Source organism: Syngnathus leptorhynchus, chromosome 2 (genome assembly GCF_054491065.1).
Source record: "Syngnathus leptorhynchus isolate UIUO chromosome 2, UIUO_Slep, whole genome shotgun sequence".
NCBI classification, from domain to species: Eukaryota; Metazoa; Chordata; class Actinopteri; order Syngnathiformes; family Syngnathidae; genus Syngnathus; species Syngnathus leptorhynchus.
In genome coordinates, this window is record NC_141196.1 from 25,229,077 (window position 1) to 25,251,675 (window position 22,599).

Here is a 22,599-nt window from a genome sequence, read left to right on the forward strand (position 1 = left end):
TGTTATTTATGTAATAGTTATTAGAATAACTCTTAATGTTACGTCAGGCCCGTTCTCAGCTGCTCGTTTGTGTATATGTCATGTTAGCATCGTTTAGCCTGTTGTTGCTGGTTCATGTCTGTTCTTGGTGTTAGATTTTGACAAATAAATCTGCCCCAAAAGTGCGACTTATGCTCCGGTGCGACTTGTATATGTTTTTTTTTTTTCACTTTATTGTGCATTTTATGGCTGGTGCAACTTATCCTCCGGAGCGATTTATAGTCCGAAAATCACGGTAATTTAAAATAATCTACCATTACGAGTGTGTTTGGAAGAGCCTCAATTAAAAGTAATCCTCCATTCTGACTTGAAGCCTTCGAAATCATCTTCCCCTTTGTCCACAAACTTTTTTTTTTTAATCCACAAAACCCTCTAATGGTTCGCCTGGTTTGAAGTCCTTCAATATGTTGTCACTTTTTTCAAAATTCTACAAGCCAAAGGTGCCGTGATGTGATAATTCTGATGCATTTCATTGACTATGGGATCAAGAATTAGTCAAGGATAACAAAAATGACGCATCTGCGCTCTCCGTGTTAAGGGTAGAAATGTGTAACAGCGCTCTAGTGGTTGAAATGTGGTAACGCGGTCCCATCTTAAATGGGCTAAGAGATGCTAAGTGTTCCAGTTTGGGGAGTTGTAATGTGTTCTATTTTTCTGGGAAGGATCACTGGTGTCAAACCCAAGGCCCGGGGGCCGGATACGGCCCCACATCATTTTATGTGGCCCGCAAAGACAAATTGTGCATCTAATTCGTGTGTCATTACTAGAATTGCAAACTGTCTTCACTTTTAATATATTTTTTTTTTACATAGGCCATCGCCTTCACACAATAATAATAATAATAATAGAGAATGGAGTAGAATAACATAAGTGGGAAGGTCTTCGCCTTCACACAATAATAACAATAATATAGAATGGAGTAGAACAAGTCAACTTTTTAAACCTGAAGTATTAGAGATGCACCGATCCGATATCTGGATCGGATATCGGCCCCGATATCAACAAAATAGATGGATCGGGTATCAGAAAATGCAGCCGATCTGTGGGCTGATCCTCTTCTTAATCTATTGGGACGCGGGCTACGTCATACGTCAGCAGCACGCGTGCCGCATGCCACGAGAGTTTTCTAAACAAATGCAAACATGGAGCGAACGAAAGAGTCAGCTGTGTGGAGGTACTTTAAACTGAACACGCCAACTACCTCGACGGCAGTTTGTAATGTCTGCAAAGCTAATGTTGCCAGGGGTGGTGGTAGTACTGCCAGTTATAGTACTACCAATTTAATTAAGCATCTCCAGAAACACCACGCAACAAAGCACCAGGAGTTCCAGCAGTTGAGCAGATCAAAGAGAGCGGGAGGTGGACCTACACAGCAGTTAACGCACCCAATGTTTACATGTTTACTGTTTCTTTTAATATTTGGTTACTGTGTGCTTGATCACCCTTTCTGTATTTGCCCAGTGCAGTTTCAGCTGCAACATTTGTATTTTTTTTAAGAAGTTTGTATCCTAATTTACTTGAATTTAAATGCTGATACACTTTATTGCTGCTGTTGCACAACTTTTGTTCCAAATAAATAGTTCATTGCATTAATCTGCTTTATCTTGTTACATTTTGTTTTAGGAAAGAATTGTGTAGTAATGCCTGATGCCATTGCCTTTAGTCCTTTCTGTTCCACATGTAGAGGTATGTAGCTTGTTAAGTCAACCATAATATCGGATCGGTATCGGGTATCGACCGATACGCATAGCCACGGCATCGGTATCGGTATCCAAACTGAAAAAGTCGGATTGGTGCATCTCTACCCCGTATAAACTGGAAGTGACCCAAATAAACCGGAAGTGACCTAAGTTAAACTAGAAGTACCCCCAAATAAACCTGAAGTGACCAAAATCAAACCGGAATATTTATATATAACTAGAATTTGCAATTTCTGGAGAAATTGCGTGTGAAGGCGAAGAAGCTTAATATTTTTTTGGGGAGAATACTGTGGAATGATTTTGGAATGAGTTGAATTTCTCGAGAAACATAGAATTTAGAGGTGAAAAACGGAATTTTGGGGAATTTGGTGGAATTTTGTGGAATTTCAAATTTGAATATGCGGAATTTTTGGGAAGTGGGAATTTGGGGAATCGCGTGGAAGAATATGAAGAGTTGAAAGCTGGAATGGGTTGAAAAATGTGGAAACTAGAGGTGAAAAACGGAATTTTGGGGAATTTGGTGGAATTTCAAAATTGAAAATGCGGAATTTTGGGGAAGTGGGAATTTGGGGAATGTTGAGAATCTTTCCCAATGTGATGTGAATGTGCTGAATGACGTGAATTTCAAACTGGAACGACGTGAATGTGAAATGTTGAATGTGCCATTGAGAATGAATGGGGAAAAATTTGTCGGAAATTTGGGAATTTTGCGGAATCTGAGAATTTTCGGAATAAGAAAAATGGAAGCGCTCATCTCGGGAATATTTGGAATGCGTGAAAAGTGGAATGGAGTGAATAGGTTGAATTGTGTGGAAGAAGAAGGACAGAAATCGCGGAGAATAAAATATAATAATAACTAGAATTGGCAATTTCTGGAGAAATTGCGTGTGAAGGCGAAGGCACTTCACACTATTGTGGGACTCGAAATGATGATTAAATGACATAAAAATGGTAAATTGATGATGATTAAATAAAATAAAAATGGTAAATTAATGATGATGATGAAAATAATTATTAAAGTGATGTGTTAAAATTGAATGAATGAAAAAAAAATATTGGTCAAGCGGGATTCGAACTCGCACGGGAACAGCGCTCGTGCCCCAAATTCCAGTCTCTTCTTACTGAGCTAAACAGCGGCTTAGTGTTGCTGTGGTGGAATGATGATATTAAACAAGAAATAAAAATGGTAAATGCCGTTAAAACGGTAAAATGATGTTTTTAACTTAAAATTAAATGAATAACTAAATGAATGAATGGAAAATAAATAAATAAAAAATAAGAGTTAAATAAACGAGTTAAGGAAAGAAATCATGAAAAAAATTGTCAGATGTCAAAATTTGAACTCCTGAACGTCGCTCGTGTCTAATGCGCCATTAAGAATGAATGGGGGATTTTAAGGCACAAATTTGCTAATTATGCAAAAACGGTAAATGTTATGAACAAATGAAATACTAGCAGTCATGCCGTGAATTTTTGGAACGTGTGAAAGTTGGAATGGGGTGAATCGGTTAAAGCGTGTGGGAGTAGTTAGGTGTCAAAAAAGTGGGAGGAATAAAGTAGGATAATAATAACTAGAATTGGCAATTTCTGGAGAAATTGCGTGTGAAGGCGAAGGCACTTCACACTATTGTGGGACTCGAAATAATGATTAAATGAAATAAAAATGGTAAATTAATAATGATGATTAAATAAAATAAAAATAATAAATTAATGATGATGATGAAAATAATTATTAAAATGTGTTAAAATTGAATGAATGAAAAATTAATGAATAAAAAAATTATGGCCAAGCGGGATTCGAACGCCCTCGTGGAAGTAGCTCGTGCTCAGAGCGCCATTGTCTTCTTACTGAGCTAAACACCGATTTAGTGCTATTCTGGTGGAATGATGCTATTAAACGAGAAATAAAAATGGTACATGCCGTTAAAACGGTAAAATGATGTTTTTAACTTAAAATTAAATGAATAACTAAATGAATGATGAAAATAATTATTAAAATGTGTTAAAATTGAATGAATGAAAAATTAATGAATAAAAAAATTATCACCAACCGGGATCGAACTCCCTCGCGGAAGTGGCTTGTGTTCCAAACATCATTGTATTCTTACTGAGCTAAACAACGACTTAGTGTTGGTGCGGTGGAATGATGGTATTAAACAAGAAATAAAAATGGTGAATGCCGTTAAAACGGTAAAATGATGTTTTTAACTTAAAATTAAATGAATAACTAAATCAATGAATGAAAAATAAATAAATAAAAAATAAAAGAGTTAAATAAATGAGTTAAGGAAAGAAATCATGAAAAAAGTTGTCAGATGTCAAAATTCGAACTTGAACGTCGCTCGTGTCTAATGCGCCATTAAGAATGAATGGGGGATTTTAAGGCACAAATTTGCTAATTATGCAAAAACGGTAAATGTTATGAACAAATAAAATACTAGCAGTCATGCCGTGAATTTTTGGAACGTGTGAAAGTTGGAATGGAGTGAATCGGTTAAAGCATGTGGGAGTAGTTAGGTGTCAAAAAAGTGGGAGGAATAAAGTAGGATAATAACTAGAACTAGAATTGGCAATTTCTGGAGAAATTGCGTGTGAAGGCGAAGGCACTTCACACTATTGTGGGACTCGAAATGATGATTAAATGACATAAAATTGGTAAATTGATGATTAAATAAAATAAAAATGTTAAATTAATGATGATGATGAAAATAATTATTAAAATGTGTTAAAATTGAATGAATGAAAAAAAAATCATGGCCAAGCAAGATTCGAACTCGCTCGCGGACGTAGCTCGTGTTTAGGGACCATTGTTTTCTCACTGAGCTAAACAGCGACTATGTGTTTTTTGTGGTGGAATGTTGCTATTAATCAAGAAATTAAAATGGTGAACGTTAAAATGGTAAAATGATGTTTTTAACTTAAAATTAAATGAATAACTAAATGAAAAATAAAAACGGTAAATTAATGATGATGATGAAAGTAATTATTAAAGTGATGTGTTAAAATTGAATGAATGAAAAAAAAATTATGGCCAAGCAGGATTCGAACTCGCTCGCGGACGTGGCTCGTGTTTAGGGACCATTGTTTTCTCACTGAGCTAAACAGCAACTATGTGTTTTATGGTGGAATGTTGCTATTAATCAAGAAATAAAATGGTGAACGTTAAAACGGTAAAATGATGTTTTTAACTTAAAATTAAATGAATAACTAAATCAATGAATGAAAAATAAATAAATAAAAAATAAAAGAGTTAAATAAATGAGTTAAGGAAAGAAATCATGAAAAAAGTTGTCAGATGTCAAAATTCGAACTTGAACGTCGCTCGTGTCTAATGCGCCATTAAGAATGAATGGGGGATTTTAAGGCACAAATTTGCTAATTATGCAAAAACGGTAAATGTTATGAACAAATAAAATACTAGCAGTCATGCCGTGAATTTTTGGAACGTGTGAAAGTTGGAATGGAGTGAATCGGTTAAAGCATGTGGGAGTAGTTAGGTGTCAAAAAAGTGGGAGGAATAAATTGTTTAATAACTAGAATTGGCAATTTCTGGAGAAATTGCGTGTGAAGGCGAAGGCACTTCACACTATTGTGGGACTCGAAATGATGATTAAATGAAATAAAAATGGTAAATTAATAATATGATTAAATAAAATACAAATGGTAAAATAATGATGATGATGAAAATAATTATTAAAATGTGTTAAAATTGAATGAATGAAAAATTAATGAATAAAAAAATTATGGCCAAGCGGGATTCGAACGCCCTCGTGGAAGTAGCTCGTGTTCAGAGAGCCATTGTCTTCTTACTGAGCTAAACACCGATTTAGTGCTATTCTGGTGGAATGATTCTATTAAACGAGAAATAAAAATGGTACATGCCGTTAAAACGGTAAAATGATGTTTTTAACTTAAAATTAAATGAATAACTAAATGAATGATGAAAATAATTATTAAAATGTGTTAAAATTGAATGAATGAAAAATTAATGAATAAAAAAATTATCACCAACCGGGATCGAACTCGCTCACGGACGTGGCTCGTGTTCAAAGGACCATTGTCTTCTTACTGAGCTAAACGGTGGCTTAGTGTTGCTGCGGTGGAATGATGATATTAAACAAGAAATAAAAACGGTAAATGCCGTTAAAACGGTAAAATGATGTTTTTAACTTAAAATTAAATGAATAACTAAATGAATGAATGGAAAATAAATAAATAAAAAATAAAAGAGTTAAATAAACGAGTTAAGGAAAGAAATCATGAAAAAAGTTGTCAGATGTCAAAATTCGAACTAGGAACGTCGCTCGTGTCTAATGCGCCATTAAGAATGAATGGGGGATTTTAAGGCACAAATTTGCTAATTATGCAAAAACAGTAAATGTTATGAACAAATGAAATACTAGCAGTCATGCCGTGAATTTTTGGAACGTGTGAAAGTTGGAATGGAGTGAATCGGTTAAAGCATGTGGGAGTAGTTAGGTGTCAAAAAAGTGGGAGGAATAAAGTAGGATAATAATAAGAAGAAAAATAAAGTAGAATAACAATAGTGTGAAGGCCTTCGCCTTCACACTAATAATAAGAAGAAAAATAAAGTAGAATAACAATAGTGTGAAGGCCTTCGCCTTCACACTAACTAGAATTGGCAATTTCTGGAGAAATTGCGTGTGAAGGCGAAGGCACTTCACACTATTGTGGGACTCGAAATGATGATTAAATGACATAAAAATGGTAAATTGATAATGCTGATTAAATAAAAATGGTAATTTAATGATGATGATGAAAATAATTATTAAAATGTGTTAAAATTGAATGAATGAAAAATTAATGAATAAAAAAATTAGAGCCAACCGGGATTCGAACTCGCTCGCGGAAGTGGCTCGTGGTCAGAGGACCGTTGTATTCTTACTGAGCTAAACAGCGACTTAATGTTCCTGCGGTGGAATGATGCTATTAAACAAGAAATAAAAATGGTGAATTCCGTTAAAACGGTAAAATGATGTTTTTAACTTAAAATTAAATGAATAACTAAATGAATTAATGATGATGATGAAAATAATTATTAAAGTGATGTGTTAAAATTGAATGAATGAAAAAAAAATATTGGTCAACCGGGATTCGAACTCGCACGGGAACAGCTCTCGTGCTCTAAATTCCAGTCTCTTCTTACTGAGCTAAACAGCGGCTTAGTGTTGCTGTGGTGGAATGATGATATTAAACAAGAAATAAAAAAGGTAAATGCCGTTAAAACGGTAAAATAATGTTTTTAACTTAAAATTAAATGAATAACTAAATGAACTAGAATTGGCAATTTCTGGAGAAATTGCGTGTGAAGGCGAAGGCACTTCACACTATTGTGGGACTCAAAATGATGATTAAATGAAATAAAAATGGTAAATTAATGATGATTAAATAAAATAAAAATAATAAATTAATGATGATGAAAATAATTATTAAAATGTGTTAAAATTGAATGAATGAAAAATTAATGAATAAAAAAATTATCGCCCACCGGGATCGAACTCCCTCGCGGAAGTGGCTCGTATTCCAAACGCCATTGTATTCTTACTGAGCTAAACAGCGGCTTAGTGTGGCTGCGGTGGAATGATGATATTAAACAAGAAATCGGTAAAAACGGTAAAATGATGTTTTTAACTTAAAATTAAATAACTAAATGAATGATGAAAATAATTATTAAAATGTGTTAAAATTGAATGAATGAAAAATTAATGAATAAAAAAATTATGGCCAAGCGGGACTCGAACTCGCTCGCGGACGTGGCTCGTGTTCAATGGACCATTGTCTTCTTACTGAGCTAAACAGCGACTTAGTGTTGCTGCGGTGGAATGATGATATTAAACAAGAAATAAAAACGGTAAAATGATGTTTTTAACTTAAAATTAAATGAATAACTAAATGAATGAACGGAAAATAAATAAATAAAAAATAAAAGAGTTAAATAAACGAGTTAAGGAAAGAAATCGTGAAAAAAGTTGTCAGATGTCAAAATTTGAACTCACTCCTGAACGTCGCTCGTTTCTAATGCGCCATTAAGAATGAATGGGGGATTTTAAGGCACAAATTTGCTAATTATGCAAAAACGGTAAATGTTATGAACAAATAAAATACCAGCAGTCATGCCGTGAATTTTTGGAACGTGTGAAAGTTGGAATGGAGTGAATCGGTTAAAGCATGTGGGAGTAGTTAGGTGTCAAAAAAGTGGGAGGAATAAAGTAGGATAATAATAATAAGAAGAAGAAAAATAAAGTAGAATAACAATAGTGTGAAGGCTTTCGCCTTCACACTAACTAGAATTGGCAATTTCTGGAGAAATTGCGTGTGAAGGCGAAGGCACTTCACACTATTGTGGGACTCGAAATGATGATTAAATGACATAAAAATGGTAAATTGATAATGCTGATTAAATAAAAATAAAACTGGTAATTTAATGATGATGATGAAAATAATTATTAAAATGTGTTAAAATTGAATGAATGAAAAATTAATGAATAAAAAAATTAGAGCCAACCGGGATTCGAACTCGCTCGCGGAAGTGGCTCGTGGTCAGATGACCATTGTATTCTTACTGAGCTAAACAGCGACTTAATGTTCCTGCGGTGGAATGATGCTATTAAACAAGAAATAAAAAAGGTGAATTCCGTTAAAACGGTAAAATGATGTTTTTAACTTAAAATAAATGAATAACTAAATGAATTAATGATGATGATGAAAATAATTATTAAAGTGATGTGTTAAAATTGAATGAATGAAAAAAAAATATTGGTCAAGCGGGATTCGAACTCGCACGGGAACAGCGGTCGTGTTCCAAATTCCAGTCTCTTCTTACTGAGCTAAACAACGGCTTAGTGTTGCTGTGGTGATATTAAACAAGAAATAAAAAAGGTAAATGCCGTTAAAACGGTAAAATGATGTTTTTAACTTAAAATTAAATGAATAACTAAATGAATGAATGGAAAATAAATAAATAAAAAATAAAAGAGTTAAATAAACGAGTTAAGGAAAGAAATCATGAAAAAAGTTGTCAGATGTCAAAATTTGAACTCACTCCTGAACGTCACTCTTGTCTAATGCGCCATTAAGAATGAATGGGGGATTTTAAGGCACAAATTTGCTAATTATGCAAAAACGGTAAATGTTATGAACAAATGAAATACTAGCAGTCATGCCGTGAATTTTTGGAACGTGTGAAAGTTGGAATGGAGTGAATCGGTAAAAGCATGTGGGAGTAGTTAGATGTCAAAAAAGTGGGAGGAATAAATTGTTTAATAATAATAATAAGAACTAGAATTGGCAATTTCTGGAGAAATTGCGTGTGAAGGCGAAGGCACTTCACACTATTGTGGGACTCGAAATGATGATTAAATGACAGAAAAATGGTAAATTAATAATGATGATTAAATCAAATAAAAACGGTAAATTAATGATGATGATGAAAGTAATTATTAAAGTGATGTGTTAAAATTGAATGAATGAAAAAAAAATCATGGCCAAGCAGGATTCGAACTCGCTCGCGGACGTGGCTCGTGTTTAGGGACCATTGTTTTCTCACTGAGCTAAACAGCGACTATGTGTATTTTGTGGTGGAATGTTGCTATTAATCAAGAAATTAAAATGGTGAACGTTAAAATGGTAAAATGATGTTTTTAACTTAAAATTAAATGAATAACTAAATGAAAAATAAAAACGGTAAATTAATGATGATGATGAAAGTAATTATTAAAGTGATGTTAAAATTGAATGAATGAAAAAAAAATTATGGCCAAGCAGGATTCGAACTCGCTCGCGGACGTGGCTCGTGTTTAGGGACCATTGTTTTCTCACTGAGCTAAACAGCGACTATGTGTTTTTTGTGGTGGAATGTTGCTATTAATCAAGAAATTAAAATGGTGAACGTTAAAACGGTAAAATGATGTTTTTAACTTAAAATTAAATGAATAACTAAATGAATGAATGAAAAATAAATAAATAAAAAATAAAAGAGTTAAATAAATGAGTTAAGGAAAGAAATCATGAAAAAAGTTGTCAGATGTCAAAATTCGAACTTGAACGTCGCTCGTGTCTAATGCGCCATTAAGAATGAATGGGGGATTTTAAGGCACAAATTTGCTAATTATGCAAAAACGGTAAATGTTATGAACAAATAAAATACTAGCAGTCATGCCGTGAATTTTTGGAACGTGTGAAAGTTGGAATGGAGTGAATCGGTTAAAGCATGTGGGAGTAGTTAGGTGTCAAAAAAGTGGGAGGAATAAAGTAGGATAATAATAAGAAGAAGAAAAATAAAGTAGAATAACAATAGTGTGAAGGCCTTCGCCTTCACACTAAAAATAAAGTAGAATAACAATAGTGTGAAGGCCTTCGCCTTCACACTAACTAGAATTGGCAATTTCTGGAGAAATTGCGTGTGAAGGCGAAGGCACTTCACACTATTGTGGGACTCGAAATGATGATTAAATGACATAAAAATGGTAAATTGATGTTGATGATTAAATAAAATAAAAATGGCACGGCATTGATGATGATGATGATGAAAATAATTATTAAAATGTGTTAAAATTGAATGAATGAAAAATTAAAGAATAAAAAAATTATCGCCAACCGGGATCGAACTCCCTCGCAGAAGTGGCTCGTGTTCCAAACGCCATTGTATTCTTACTGAGCTAAACAGCGACTTAGTGTTGGTGCGGTGAAATGATGGTATTAAACAAGAAATAAAAATGGTGAATGCCGTTAAAACGGTAAAATGATGTTTTTAACTTAAAATTCGCCTTCGCCTTCACACTAATAATAAAGTAAAAGGAGTAGAATAACATGTGTGAAGGCCTTCGCCTTCACACAATTATCATTTTTTTGTGCTTCGCGCTAAAAGCATTCCCTTCGATTTTTTCAGCTTCTTCGCCTTCACACGCAATTTCTCCAGAAATGGCATTTTCTAGCATAAACTAATACTACACTAATACTGTCCCTGGCTAATTGAATCAAGTAATAACTAGCAATGACAATAGCTATCTCGACGTATGTTACTGAAACATTCAGATTTTTAGAATTTCCCGCGAAGCCAGTAACCTAACGAGGCCTCACTTACAGTGGTCATGTGACAGGGGCGTGCTTTGAAACACTGCTCAGCGACCCTTCTGCTTCAAAAAGCTCGATACCGTGTCGAGCAAACTGACTCAAGCTTACCATCCCTACTCGTCAGTCGACTTGTGCACCCGCTCTGCTGGCGTCCGAGCCTCCCTTTTGCTCTTTACGCATTGTTGCACATGGTTGTTCTGCCTCGTTTGAGACAAGCTGGCTGCCGCGCTTCCCGCGTTTGTCCGCAGTGACGCATCAGCCTGTATTTAAACGCTGTTGTCCCTTTACTTATAAAGCCGCGAGGTAGCGCATTTGCGAACGATGAAGTGTGAATTGGCGAGGGATCAGTGTATAGTACTGTACTAGGGCTGAAAGCAGTGACGGTTAGACGCTGAATTATGCCCTCCCTGGACGAGACTACTTACAACCCCCCCAAAAGAAAATCTAATTTCATTTCACACTGATGTTTTTAACAGAATATGAGAAAGTGAAAACTGCATTTCTCAATTGCACTAGTTTCACTATTGCAGTCACAAAAGGAACACGTTTTAAAGTGTGTATAGACCACAGGTGTCAAACTCAAGGCCTGGGGGCCAGATACGGCCCACCACATCTTTTTATGTGGCCCGCGAAGACAAATTGTGCATCAAATTCTTGTGATTCTTGAGAATTGCAAATTGTCTTCACTTTTCATATCATTTTTTTTTACCAGTTTTTACTCGTCTGATTTGAAATCGAGTTATTTGTCAGTTTGTTTTGTAGCTTTTACTGTATATAATGTGAGGTGCTCATACATTTATTTGGGTTGAAAGTCATAATGGCCCTCCGAAAGAACCTATGACTACAATGCGGCCTGCGAAAAAAAAGAATTTGACACCCCTGGTGTAGAGGGAAAGGCAACGTCTTGGATAGATTAACTCATTCACTGCCAGTTTGATATGATTAGTATATACGTGAGCTGCCCATCAACGTCAGTTAATAGATTACCTTATCCCAGCCATGTCCAAAGTCCGGCCCGCGGGCCAATTGCGGCCCGTGGTCAAATTTCATCAGGCCCGCAGCCTCTGTGATAAAATCTTTAGTATGTGGCCCGCCGCCATTGTTGACCAGCGCTTTAATACACACGTACCAAAGCTATTTTATATTTATGCCGCAGAAATGTAATCTCGCGCGACCCGGCGTGATTTCACATCGAGAACATGACTCCAGCTGTCCTGCTATGCGGAGCATGCGCAAGTCAAATGCGGAAATAAACCCGTTGTAAAAAGGGTACGCGCGAACCGGCTGCGTGAACCCTGTGTGAAATGTTCATGAGGCGAAAATAATTTTAAACTCATGTAAATTTAAGGTATTTCATACAGTTTGTTCAATGTTATCGTATTTTATGTATTACTTATAACTCCTGTTTAAAATGTTCATGAGGTGAAAATAATTTTAAACTCATGTAAATTTAAGGTATTTCATACAGTTTGTTCAATGTTATCGGACTCTTCAGATATGAATGAAAGGCAGAATTTGTGTTTTTAGAGTTGTTCACATCTGCCTGAGTGGCTTATATTTGGTTATTTTGTCATTTAAAAAATAAAGACAATTGGGAGAATGAAATTTGTTTTATAACAGTGTTTATTTGGATGAAATTGTAGTTAAAAAAATGTCCGAAAAAACTACTGGCCCCCGGGCCCCTTCACTTTATCAAATCTGGCCCTCCTTGCAAAAAGTTTGGACACCCCTGCCTTATCCCAACGGTGAAGCATGATTGAGCAAACATCATGGTACGGGTGTTCTTTGCTTCTTAGGGCCTGGACAACTTAATAAATTTCAAGAAACTTTGCTGAAGAACTTGAGGCCATCTGTCCATCAATTGAACCTCAAATGAGGATGGTGTTGCAATAGGACAATCCATCCATCCATCCATCCATCCATCCATCCATTTTCTATGTCGCTTGTCCCCACAAGGGTTGCAGGCGTGCTGGAGCCTATCCAAGCACTCATTGGGCAGTAGGCGGGGGACACTGTGAACTGGTTGCCAGCCAATTGCAGGTCATGATGAACAACCATCCGCACTCGCACTCACACAATAGGACAATCACCCACTCAAAAGCAAATGAACAACAGAATGACTTCACCTTCAACTTCTTCCGCTTATCCGGGGTCGAGTCGCGGGGGCAGCAGCTTTAGGAGGGACTCCTAGACCTCCCTCTCCCCAGCCACTTCCTCCAGCTCATCCCGGGGGATCCCAAGGCGTTCCCAGGCCAGCCGAGAGACGTAGTCTCTCCAGCGCGTCCTGGGTCGACCCCGGGATCTCCTACCGGTGGGACATGCCCGGAACACCTCCCCAGGGAGGCGTCCAGGAGGCATCCTGATGAGATGCCCGAGCCACCTCATCTGGCTCCTCTCAACGTGGAGGAGCAGCGGCTCTACTCCGAGTCTCTCCCGGATGACCGAGCTTCTCACCCTATCTCTAAGGGAGAGCCCGGACACCCTGCGGAGGAAACTCATTTCAGCCGCTTGTATCCTGGATCTCGTTCTTTCGGTCACGACCCATAGCTCGTGACCATAGGTGAACATAGGAGCGTAGATCGACCGGTAAATCGAGAGCTTTGCCTTTTGGCTCAGCTCTCTCTTCACCACGACGGACCGGTACAGAGTCCGCATTACTGCCGACGCTGCACCGATCCGCCTGTCGATCTCGCGCTCCATCCTGCCCTCACTCGTGAACAAGACCCCAAGATACTTGAACTCCTCCACTTGGGGCAGGATCTCATCCCTGATCCGGAGAGGGCATTCCACCCTTTTCCGACCGAGGACCATGGACTCGGATTTGGAGGTGCTGACCCTCATCCCGACCGCTTCACACTCGGCTGCGAACCGCTCCAGTGAGAGCTGGAGATCACGGACTGAAGAAGCCAACAGCACCACGTCATCTGCAAAAAGCAGTGACGCGATGCTGAGGTCCCCAAACCGGACCCCCTCAACGCCTCGGCTGCGCCTAGAAATTCTGTCCATAAAAATTATGAACAGAATCGGTGACAAAGGGCAGCCTTGGCGGAGTCCGACCCTCACTGGGAACGAATCCGACTTACTGCCGGAAATGCGGACCAAACTCTGGCATCGGTGATACAGGGACCGAACCGCCCTTATCAGTTGGCTCGGCACCCAGTACTCCCGAAGCACCCTCCAGAGAACCTCCCGAGGGACACGGTCGAACGCCTTCTCCAAATCCACAAAGCACATGTGGACTGGTTGGGCGAACTCCCATGCACCCTCGAGGATCCTGCCGAGGGTGTAGAGCTGGTCCACTGTTCCACGGCCAGGACGAAAGCCACACTGCTCCTCCTGAATCCGAGGTTCGACCTCCCGACGGATCCTCCTCTCCAGCACCCCTGAATAGACCTTACCAGGGAGACTGAGGAGTGTGATTCCCCTGTAATTGGAACACACCCTCCGGTCCCCTTTCTTAAAGAGGGGAACCACCACCCCAGTCTGCCAATCCAGAGGCACCGTCCCCGATGTCCACGCAATGCTGTAGAGGCGTGTCAGCCATGACAGCCCCACAACATCCAGAGCCTTTAAGAACTCCGGGCGGATCTCATCCACCCCCGGGGCCTTGCCACCGAGGAGTTTTTTAACTACCTCAGTGACTTCGACCTCCGAGATTGGAGAGTCCGCCTCAGAGTCCCCAGGCCCTGCTTCCACAATGGAAGGCGTGTCGGTGGAATTGAGGAGGTCTTCGAAGTATTCCCCCCACCGACTCACGACATCCCGAGTCGAGGTCAGCAGCACACCATCTCCACTGTAAACAGTGTTGACCGTGCACTGCTTCCCCCTCCTGAGACGCCGGATGGTGGACCAAAATTTCCTCGAAGCCGTCCGGAAGTCATTCTCCATGGCCTCGCCAAACTCCTCCCACGCCCGAGTTTTTGCCTCAGCAACCGCTGAAGCCGCGTTCCGCTTGGCCATCCGGTACCTGTCAGCTGCCTCCGGAGTCCCGCAGGCCAAAAAGGCCCTATAGGACTCCTTCTTCAGCTTGACGGCATCCCTTACCGCCGGTGTCCACCACCGGGTTCGGGGATTGCCGCCACGACAGGCACCAACAACCTTACGGCCACAGCTCCGGTCGGCTGCCTCAACAATGGAGGCGCGGAACAAGGTCCACTCGGACTCAATGTCCCCCGCCTCCCCCGGGACGTGGAAAAAGCTCTGCCGGAGGTAGGAGTTGAAGCTCTTCCTGACAGGGGATTCTGACAGACGTTCCCAGCAGACCCTCACAGAGCGTTTGGGCCTGCCAGGTCGGACCGGCATCTTCCCCCACCATCGGAGCCAACCCACCACCAGGTGGTGATCAGTTGACAGCTCCGCCCCTCTCTTCACCCGAGTGTCCAAAACATGCGGCCGCAAATCCGATGACACGACTACAAGGTCGATCAACGAACTGCGGCCTAGTGCACACATGGACACCCTTATGCTTGAACATGGTGTTCATTATAGAAAATCCGTGTCGAGGACAGAATTCCAACAATAGAACACCGCTCGGGTCATGATGAACAACCAGAATGACTTCAAAAGAAAAAATGTACGTCTTCAGGAGTGACCCAGTCAGTCCTGTCCACAACGGAATTGAGATCTTGTGGCATAACCTCGAGAGGTACTCACATCAGACATCCCAAGACTCTCGCTAAACAGCAATGATTTAGCTAAGAGAAATGGTCCAGAATTCATTCTGATCGTTGGTCACATCTGATCTATTTAGTACAGGTTGTTGCTGCCAAAAAAGTGCCAGCCACTTATTAAATCCAAGGGTTCATTATTTTTTTTCTCCCTGTTTAAATATATGAAAACATAAAATATTTGTGTGGTAAAGGTTCAAGTAGACAGTTTATTATCGTGATTTAGATGAACAAACTATATTTAATGACCAATTAATGCAAAAATTTAAGAAATCCAATGGATTCCCATATTTTTCCCTCCCATTTTGTGTGCACATCCGCATGTGTGCATATATGTACATACACATGCATGAGGATAAAATCATAGGATATCTTTACATATACTAGGCTATCCTAGATACTGTATAATCTCAATTTAAATTTTGATCTGCTCTCTGATTGTACAAAGCTCTATTAGCAATTGCAGCTTCAGATCTTAGATAGTGGTTTGTCTCTTCCGAGTTTCGGGACTTAACTTGGAAAATGTGTTTTCTCATGATCTGCTCCACTATCCTGGAATAGCATTCAAAAATACTTGTAACTTAAAGAACTTGTCTCCTTGCCTTTACTGGACTCATTCTCTTGGTATCATGGTATATAGTTATTTTTATCTTGTTCGTATTGCCTTTGTTCTTATAATTGGCGTGGTCTCTCGGATAGAAATCTCTACTCTCAGTGAAACCATCTGGTTTAAAGAAAGGTTACAATTATCCATTAAATTTGTTGAAATTACCGTAATTTTCGGACTATAAGTCAAATTCTTTTTCATAGTTTGGGTAGGGGGGGCGACTTATACTCAGGAGCGACTTATGTGTTTTTTTTTTTCAAAAGAATTTACTTGATCATTAACACATCACTTACTAGTACAGTTGATCACCTCACATATTATTTTTAATACACTGAAAAAACGAATAAAGCAATTCACACTTTAAAGCACAATATTCAAGTTCATGAAACAAGTAAACAAAACAAAAAAAAAAACTAAAAAAGAAATATAGTTATTTTCAAACTAAACTGAACAAGGGTGATTTAAATTTCACCATTGGCCGTGACGCAGCAACTGGGAGGGGAAAGCGCTGTTTTTTTGAGTTTTTAAAAAGCACAGGTCTGGTGAAGAGAATTTAGTGTGGTGATGTAAAAAAAAAAACAGTAGGGGCAGCAATGCAATTTAGGATGCAAGCTCTGCTTGTGACGGACAGCATGCGAGCACACATCACGGCAAACATGCAAATCACAAGTCCGACGGTGCGCGTACGCGGCTTTGTTTACACGATCGATGATCGATGTATTTTATGATTTGGAGTGACAGATGGTTTGGTAATATTGTTGCTATATGATAGTTATTTGAAATATACTTTATATATTATATTTATATTATATTATATATATTGGATTTTGACAAATACATTTGCCCCAAAAGTGCCACTTATACTCCGGAGCGACTTATATATGTTTTTTTTCACGTTATTGTGCATTTTATGGGTGGTGCGACTTATACTCCGGAGCGACTAATAGTCCGAAAATTACGGTATGCATTTCATGTTTTTTCTTAAATCCAAAGTACTGTTCAGTCCACATTTGTGTTTATTTTTTCTATACAATTACTTACCAGTCTGTTGAAAACCGCTTTCTCTTTTTGACAATGCAATTAATGATTGAACAAACATGTCATTTTTGGGGTGTCTAAAAAAGTGATGATTTTGAGATACGGTAATAGTATTAGAGCTGAACCTTGATTTTACGCGGACTTTGGAGTCCAGAATTTGGGAATTCCATCAACCCCGAAACGCGTTAGTTAGAAAGTCTTGGAAGTGTAATAAAATCAGAGCCATGCATCTAAGTGTATTCGGAACTTGCAGTAGAGCAAAATTTACTAAGATACCGTGTTTGCATTTGGGGAATAACATTGTTCGGGGTGAAAATTAATATGATATCTTGTCAAGTCGAGTCAAGTTTATTTGTATAGCCCTAAATCACAAGCAGTCTCAAAGGGCTTCACATAGACAAACAATTGACAATTATTCTCAAAGCATTTCCTGTTCTTGAGCTCCCAAAAGGGCAAGGAAAAACTAAAAAAAAAAAAAACACCAGGGGAAAAATGAGAAACTTTGAGAAGGGACCACAGATGGAAGGATCCCCGTTTCAGGCTGCAATGGATGGAAAGAAGGCACATAAAATACATAATATGGAAATCAAAAAGTGGATGTCCAGGCCAAAGCGAAGAGCTGTCGGAGGAGCCCTCGATCGTACTGGCAGTGTCTTTGAGGAGGGTAATCCGCTGCAGTTCCCTCATCCCGAATTTGGTCCATGAGAATCTAGATAGCTTGTATCCAGGATACAAGCGGCCGTAATGAGTTTCCTCCGCAGGGTGTCCGGGCCCTCCCTTAGAGATAGGGTGAGAAGCTCGGTCATCCGGGAGAGACTCGGAGTACAGCCGAAACGCGTTGAGAGGAGCCAGATGAGATGGCTTGGGCATCTCATCAGGATGCCTCCTGGACGCCTCCCTGGGGAGGTGTTCCGGGCATGTCCCACCAGTAGGAGACGCTGGGGATGACCCAGGATGCGCTGGAGAGACTATGTCTCTCAGCTGGCCTGGGAACGCCTTGGGATCCCCCGGGATGAGCTGGATGAAGTGGCTGGGGAGAGGGAAGTCTGGGAGTCTCTCCTAAAGCTGCTGCCCCCGCGACCCGACCCCGAATAAGCGGAAGAAGATGGATGGATGGATGGATAAATGTTATATTATGCAGAATATGCACAGAGTAACACTTTACAGGGAATATTATATAATACATCCATCCATCCATTTTCTGAACCGCTTTGTCCCCACGGGGGTCGCGGGCGTGCTGGAGCCTATCCCAGCCATCATCGGGCAGCAGGCGGGGGACACCCTGAACCGGTTGCCAGCCAATCGCAGGGCACACATAGACGAACAAGCATCCGCACTCGCACTCATACCTAGGGACAATTTAGAGTCTTCAATCTGCCTACCAAGCATGTTTTTGGGATGTGGGAGGAAACCGGAGTGCCCGGAGAAAACCCACGCGGACACGGGGAGAACATGCAAACTCCACACAGGGAGGGCCGGAGGTGGAATCAAACCCGCACCCTCCTAACTGTGAGTCGGACGTGCTACCCAGTGCGTCACCGAGCCGCCTTTATATAATACAATATAATAAAAATTGCAGAATTACCTGGAGTTGTGCAGCAGCCTCAATAGCCATATGTCTCCTCTCTGTCCTCCAACAGGAAGGGCAGGATTTTAAACTGAGGGTCGAGGGCAGTAGCTATCTGAAGAATTTGCTTCTCATGCTCACTGCTGTATTTCTTGCTGAGGTCCTCGTGTATGGCTCTCTTTATTTCCCTGACCAGTGGAGACTTCCAAGGACTGTCCTTTGCCTCATAGAGGAGTTTAGCTTGCAGAGGAGCAATTCGAGATATGGTGGGGCTTCTCTCTGTTGACATGACGGTTGTTTCATCCTTCAGGGGCTTGATGGCTGCTATGATATTCTCAGCATTTGTGACATCAGCCTCACTGAGTGTACATAGGTATTTCTCTGATCTTCTCACTTGAGGGGAGAGGAGTGGGGCGGGGATGGCAGGCTGCTGCTCCAAAAACCTGCTCACCATCTCAAAGGCACTATTCCATCTAGTACAGCAGTCTACCTTCAGTTTGTGCTTGGGGATGTTCAGCAGTTTCTGGTTCTCTTCAAGCTGATATGCACCAACTGTGCTGCGGAGGAAAAAAGTGCCGATACGTCTCACTCTTCCTTGCAGTCTGGCCACACTTGGGATCTTCAGGGCACGTTGAGCCGCAAGGTTCAGTGTGTGGGTGTAGCATTTAAGATCGCTGAAGTTAGCCAGCTGGGCAGCAACAACCATATTAGCTGCGTTGTCTGTAACTAGAACAACTTCTTTATTTGCGTTCCATTCATTTAAAGCATTGCTTAGCAGCTCAGCCATATTAGCACCCGTGTGGCTTTCATGCGTTGCACTTGTTTGAAGCCCGTGTGCTCTCATCTCCCACTCATCGGTTATGAAATGAGCAGTTAGAGTAACAAATGACTCGGTGGCTACAGACGCCCATGCATCCATCACATGTAACGGCGACTCGGTCTGCATTCAACAGCGATTTTGTTATTTCTGGTTTAGTCTGCTTGTAGAGTGGCGGGACGGTTGTGTCGGTGAAATAGTGTCAAGATGGGATGGCGTATCTTGGCTCCGTTGCCTCCATCATTCTCCAAATCCCAGATTCTTTACAACCGAGTACGGTTGCAAACCCATTGCAATGAATTCCGTGACTCTTGGCCTTTTGCGATGTGTTTGGCAGCTTACTCAGAGCGTCCTCAATTGTTCTCTGGCTGCTCATAGCAACAGCAGCTTTCTCACCTTTGTAGGATGGAATCGTGTAGTGTGACTTCTCATATTCGTTTTTGTCAAAGTATTTTATTTTAGCATGACAAATCTTGCATACAACGTAGCTTTTGTCCAATTCATTTCCTCCGTCAACATTGTAGAATCCAAAATGATTCCACGTCTGCTTTTAAATTTTTAGGGGCAGGTCAGATCTCTCGGCGAAGTGGGTTGAATATCTCAGGCTCAGCCATGTTTTTTTTTTTTTTTCCCTGGAGGAGTGTACTGCGGAAGTGTGCTGAGTGTGCCATTATGATCTCGGTTTGTTCCGCATAGCGTCTCGGAGAATGCGCTTACTGCATTTTAGTTCCGCTTTACTTGGCATATTTAAATAATCGGAATTTGGATGTTTACGAATCGTTCTCGATTCTTCCATATATATATATATATATTCCAATTTTTTTCCCCCAAAAAAGCCCAAGTCAACTTTGATTAGAATAAATTACTGTAAATTTCGGACTATAAGCCGCTACTTTTTTCTCAAATTTTGAACCCTGCGGTTTATAGTCCAGTGCAGTTTATGTAGTTTTTTTCCTGTGATTTTTCTCATGACTAATACACTTATACACTTATAAAAAGGCTAATTAAACATTAAAAACCTTGCGCAATCATGCGGCGACTACATGCATTTTTTTCTAACTGCCATCAGGGGGTGGGCTCGAGCAGAAAAGGTAAGAGTGAGAGAGGTGGAATATATGCATCGAGGAAGACAGTAGTGGCGCGTTGTGCATGAGAAAAATTTGCGTAAACAGACGCCAATGATGGAAGACACTGGCAGGCGTGCATATGACGCAGCTTTCAAGTTAAAAGCCATTGAGCTGGCTGATAAAGAAGGGAACAGAGCGGTTGCAAGTAAACTTGGAATAAATGAATCGATTTAAAGTGGCCCTCCGACTTGAATAGCAGGCTTGGATGACCAGCGGCGTGAAATCATTTACAAAAACTGGATGCATGCGAAGAGCAACTTTCGCACAAGTCTGCAGTGGATCCTGACAGCGTGGAGCAGTGTGAAAAAATCCACTATCACCAACGGGTTTCGAAAAGCCGGTCTGCTGCGTGACAGAGAGGAGAGCACAAGCTCAGGAGTGCATTTGCCTCAGGACAAGAGGGACGAAGAAAGCGACAACAAAAGAGAGAATCAGAAAGAGTGGTGCGATGTACATCTGGCGCTATTCCAATCGGACACTGAGGAGGAAGATTTTGCTGGTTTCAGTGGACAGGAGGAAGACAAAGACGGCTCTCAGGGACTTTGTTGACTGGTGTGTTTTTTTCTACCCACCTAGTTAGTGCTGTTACTTCCGTGTTTACAACAAAATGTTAATGTTATTAAAACTTTAGCGCAGCTAGTGCTGTTACTTCCGTGTTTACAACAAAATGTTAATGTGATTAAAACTTTAAAAAGGCTTTCTGTATACTGTCTCTCTTTGTAAATAACTTGTGTGCACATGCGGCTTATAGTCCGGTGAGGCTTCTATAAATATAAAACTAAAAAAAAGCATGAATTTTAGCTGGGGCGGCTTATAGTCTGAAATTTACGGTAATTTTTTCCCCTGCTTTTCTAAAATGTCATATTTTGCACATTTTGTAAAATTGTACAAATGTTATGTCAGCAAAGTACGCTTTCGATAGTTCCGCCCGAGCACCCGTAGTGATCTCTCCTCCCCTCTCACGTACCCCTCGGATGCTCCCTGCACAAACGCAACAAACATGGCGCCAATGACTTCTTGCGAAGAACCTTTGTCAAAACTGATGTTGATTCAGTCGGGTGAAGCTGGTACGGCTTTGAGAGAACTGATGAAGTGCAGACAGCACTGCGCTGCAAATTGTGCAGAAAAGCTGTCATTACAAATCGCGGCAGCATGTCAAACTTATTCCAACACCTGAAAAACAAGAATCCGGCAGAGTGGGAACAGTGCAATCAGCTTTGGAGCCAGAACCACAGGAGGCGTACGCCTTCATGTATAAACGACAATAGAGAGTTTCAGATACACTGTGTCGTATGACAAAGGTGGAGTGCAGTGGAAAGCAATAACCGAAACTATTACTTTTTGTCTTGTTGCTCTTTGTTCACAGTTGTTTGCAGTATTTTTTGTCTATTTTATAAACAAATCGGAAATTGAATCAAAATCAGATTTTAAAAAAAATATATATTTTTTTAAGTCAAGTCAAGTCAAGTCAAGTTTATTTGTATAGCCCTAAATCACAAGCAGTCTCAAAGGGCTTCACATAGACAATCAATTGACAATTATTCTCAAAGCATCCCCTGATCTTGGGCTCCCAAAAGGGCAAGGAAAAACTCAAAAACCCCTACCAGGGGAAAAATGAGAAACCTTGAGAAGGGACCACAGATGGAAGGATCCCCCTTTCAGGATCACCAGGCTGCAATGGATGCAAAGAGGGCACATAAAATACATCATATGGAAATCAAAAAGTGGATGTCCAGGCCAAAGCGAAGAGCTGTCGGAGGTGCCTTCGATTGTCCTGGCAGTGTCCTCTAGGAGGGTATTCCGCTGCAGATCCCTCATGCTGAATTGGTCCACGAGAATCTAGATAGCCGTCGTCAGCTTGGGTGTCACCTAACCACCTCCCCAGCCGGGGAGGGGTGGGGGGAGTGGGGTCGGGGAGAGGGAGCAAAAACAAACTCCAGCCGA

The 22,599-nt window shown here is 40.3% G+C and overlaps 2 protein-coding genes across 21 annotated transcripts in view; one reads left to right on the forward strand and one right to left on the reverse strand.

Moving 5' to 3' along the window:
* The window catches only part of LOC147061333 (ETS-related transcription factor Elf-2-like), a 100,184-nt gene that overhangs the window by 32,500 nt on the left and 45,085 nt on the right, over positions 1–22,599 (forward strand). The window lies entirely within an intron of this gene.
* On the reverse strand, positions 18,749–19,417 carry LOC147061334 (E3 SUMO-protein ligase ZBED1-like). Its single transcript, XM_085932863.1, has one exon. It carries the CDS (start codon positions 19,415–19,417, stop codon positions 18,749–18,751), a length of 669 nt encoding a protein of 222 aa, XP_085788989.1.

Excerpts from the sequence above, each read along its gene's own strand:
- LOC147061334 (XM_085932863.1), bottom strand. The coding sequence starts at position 19,417 with ATGGTTGTTGCTGCCCAGCTGGCTAACTTCAGCGATCTTAAATGCTAC.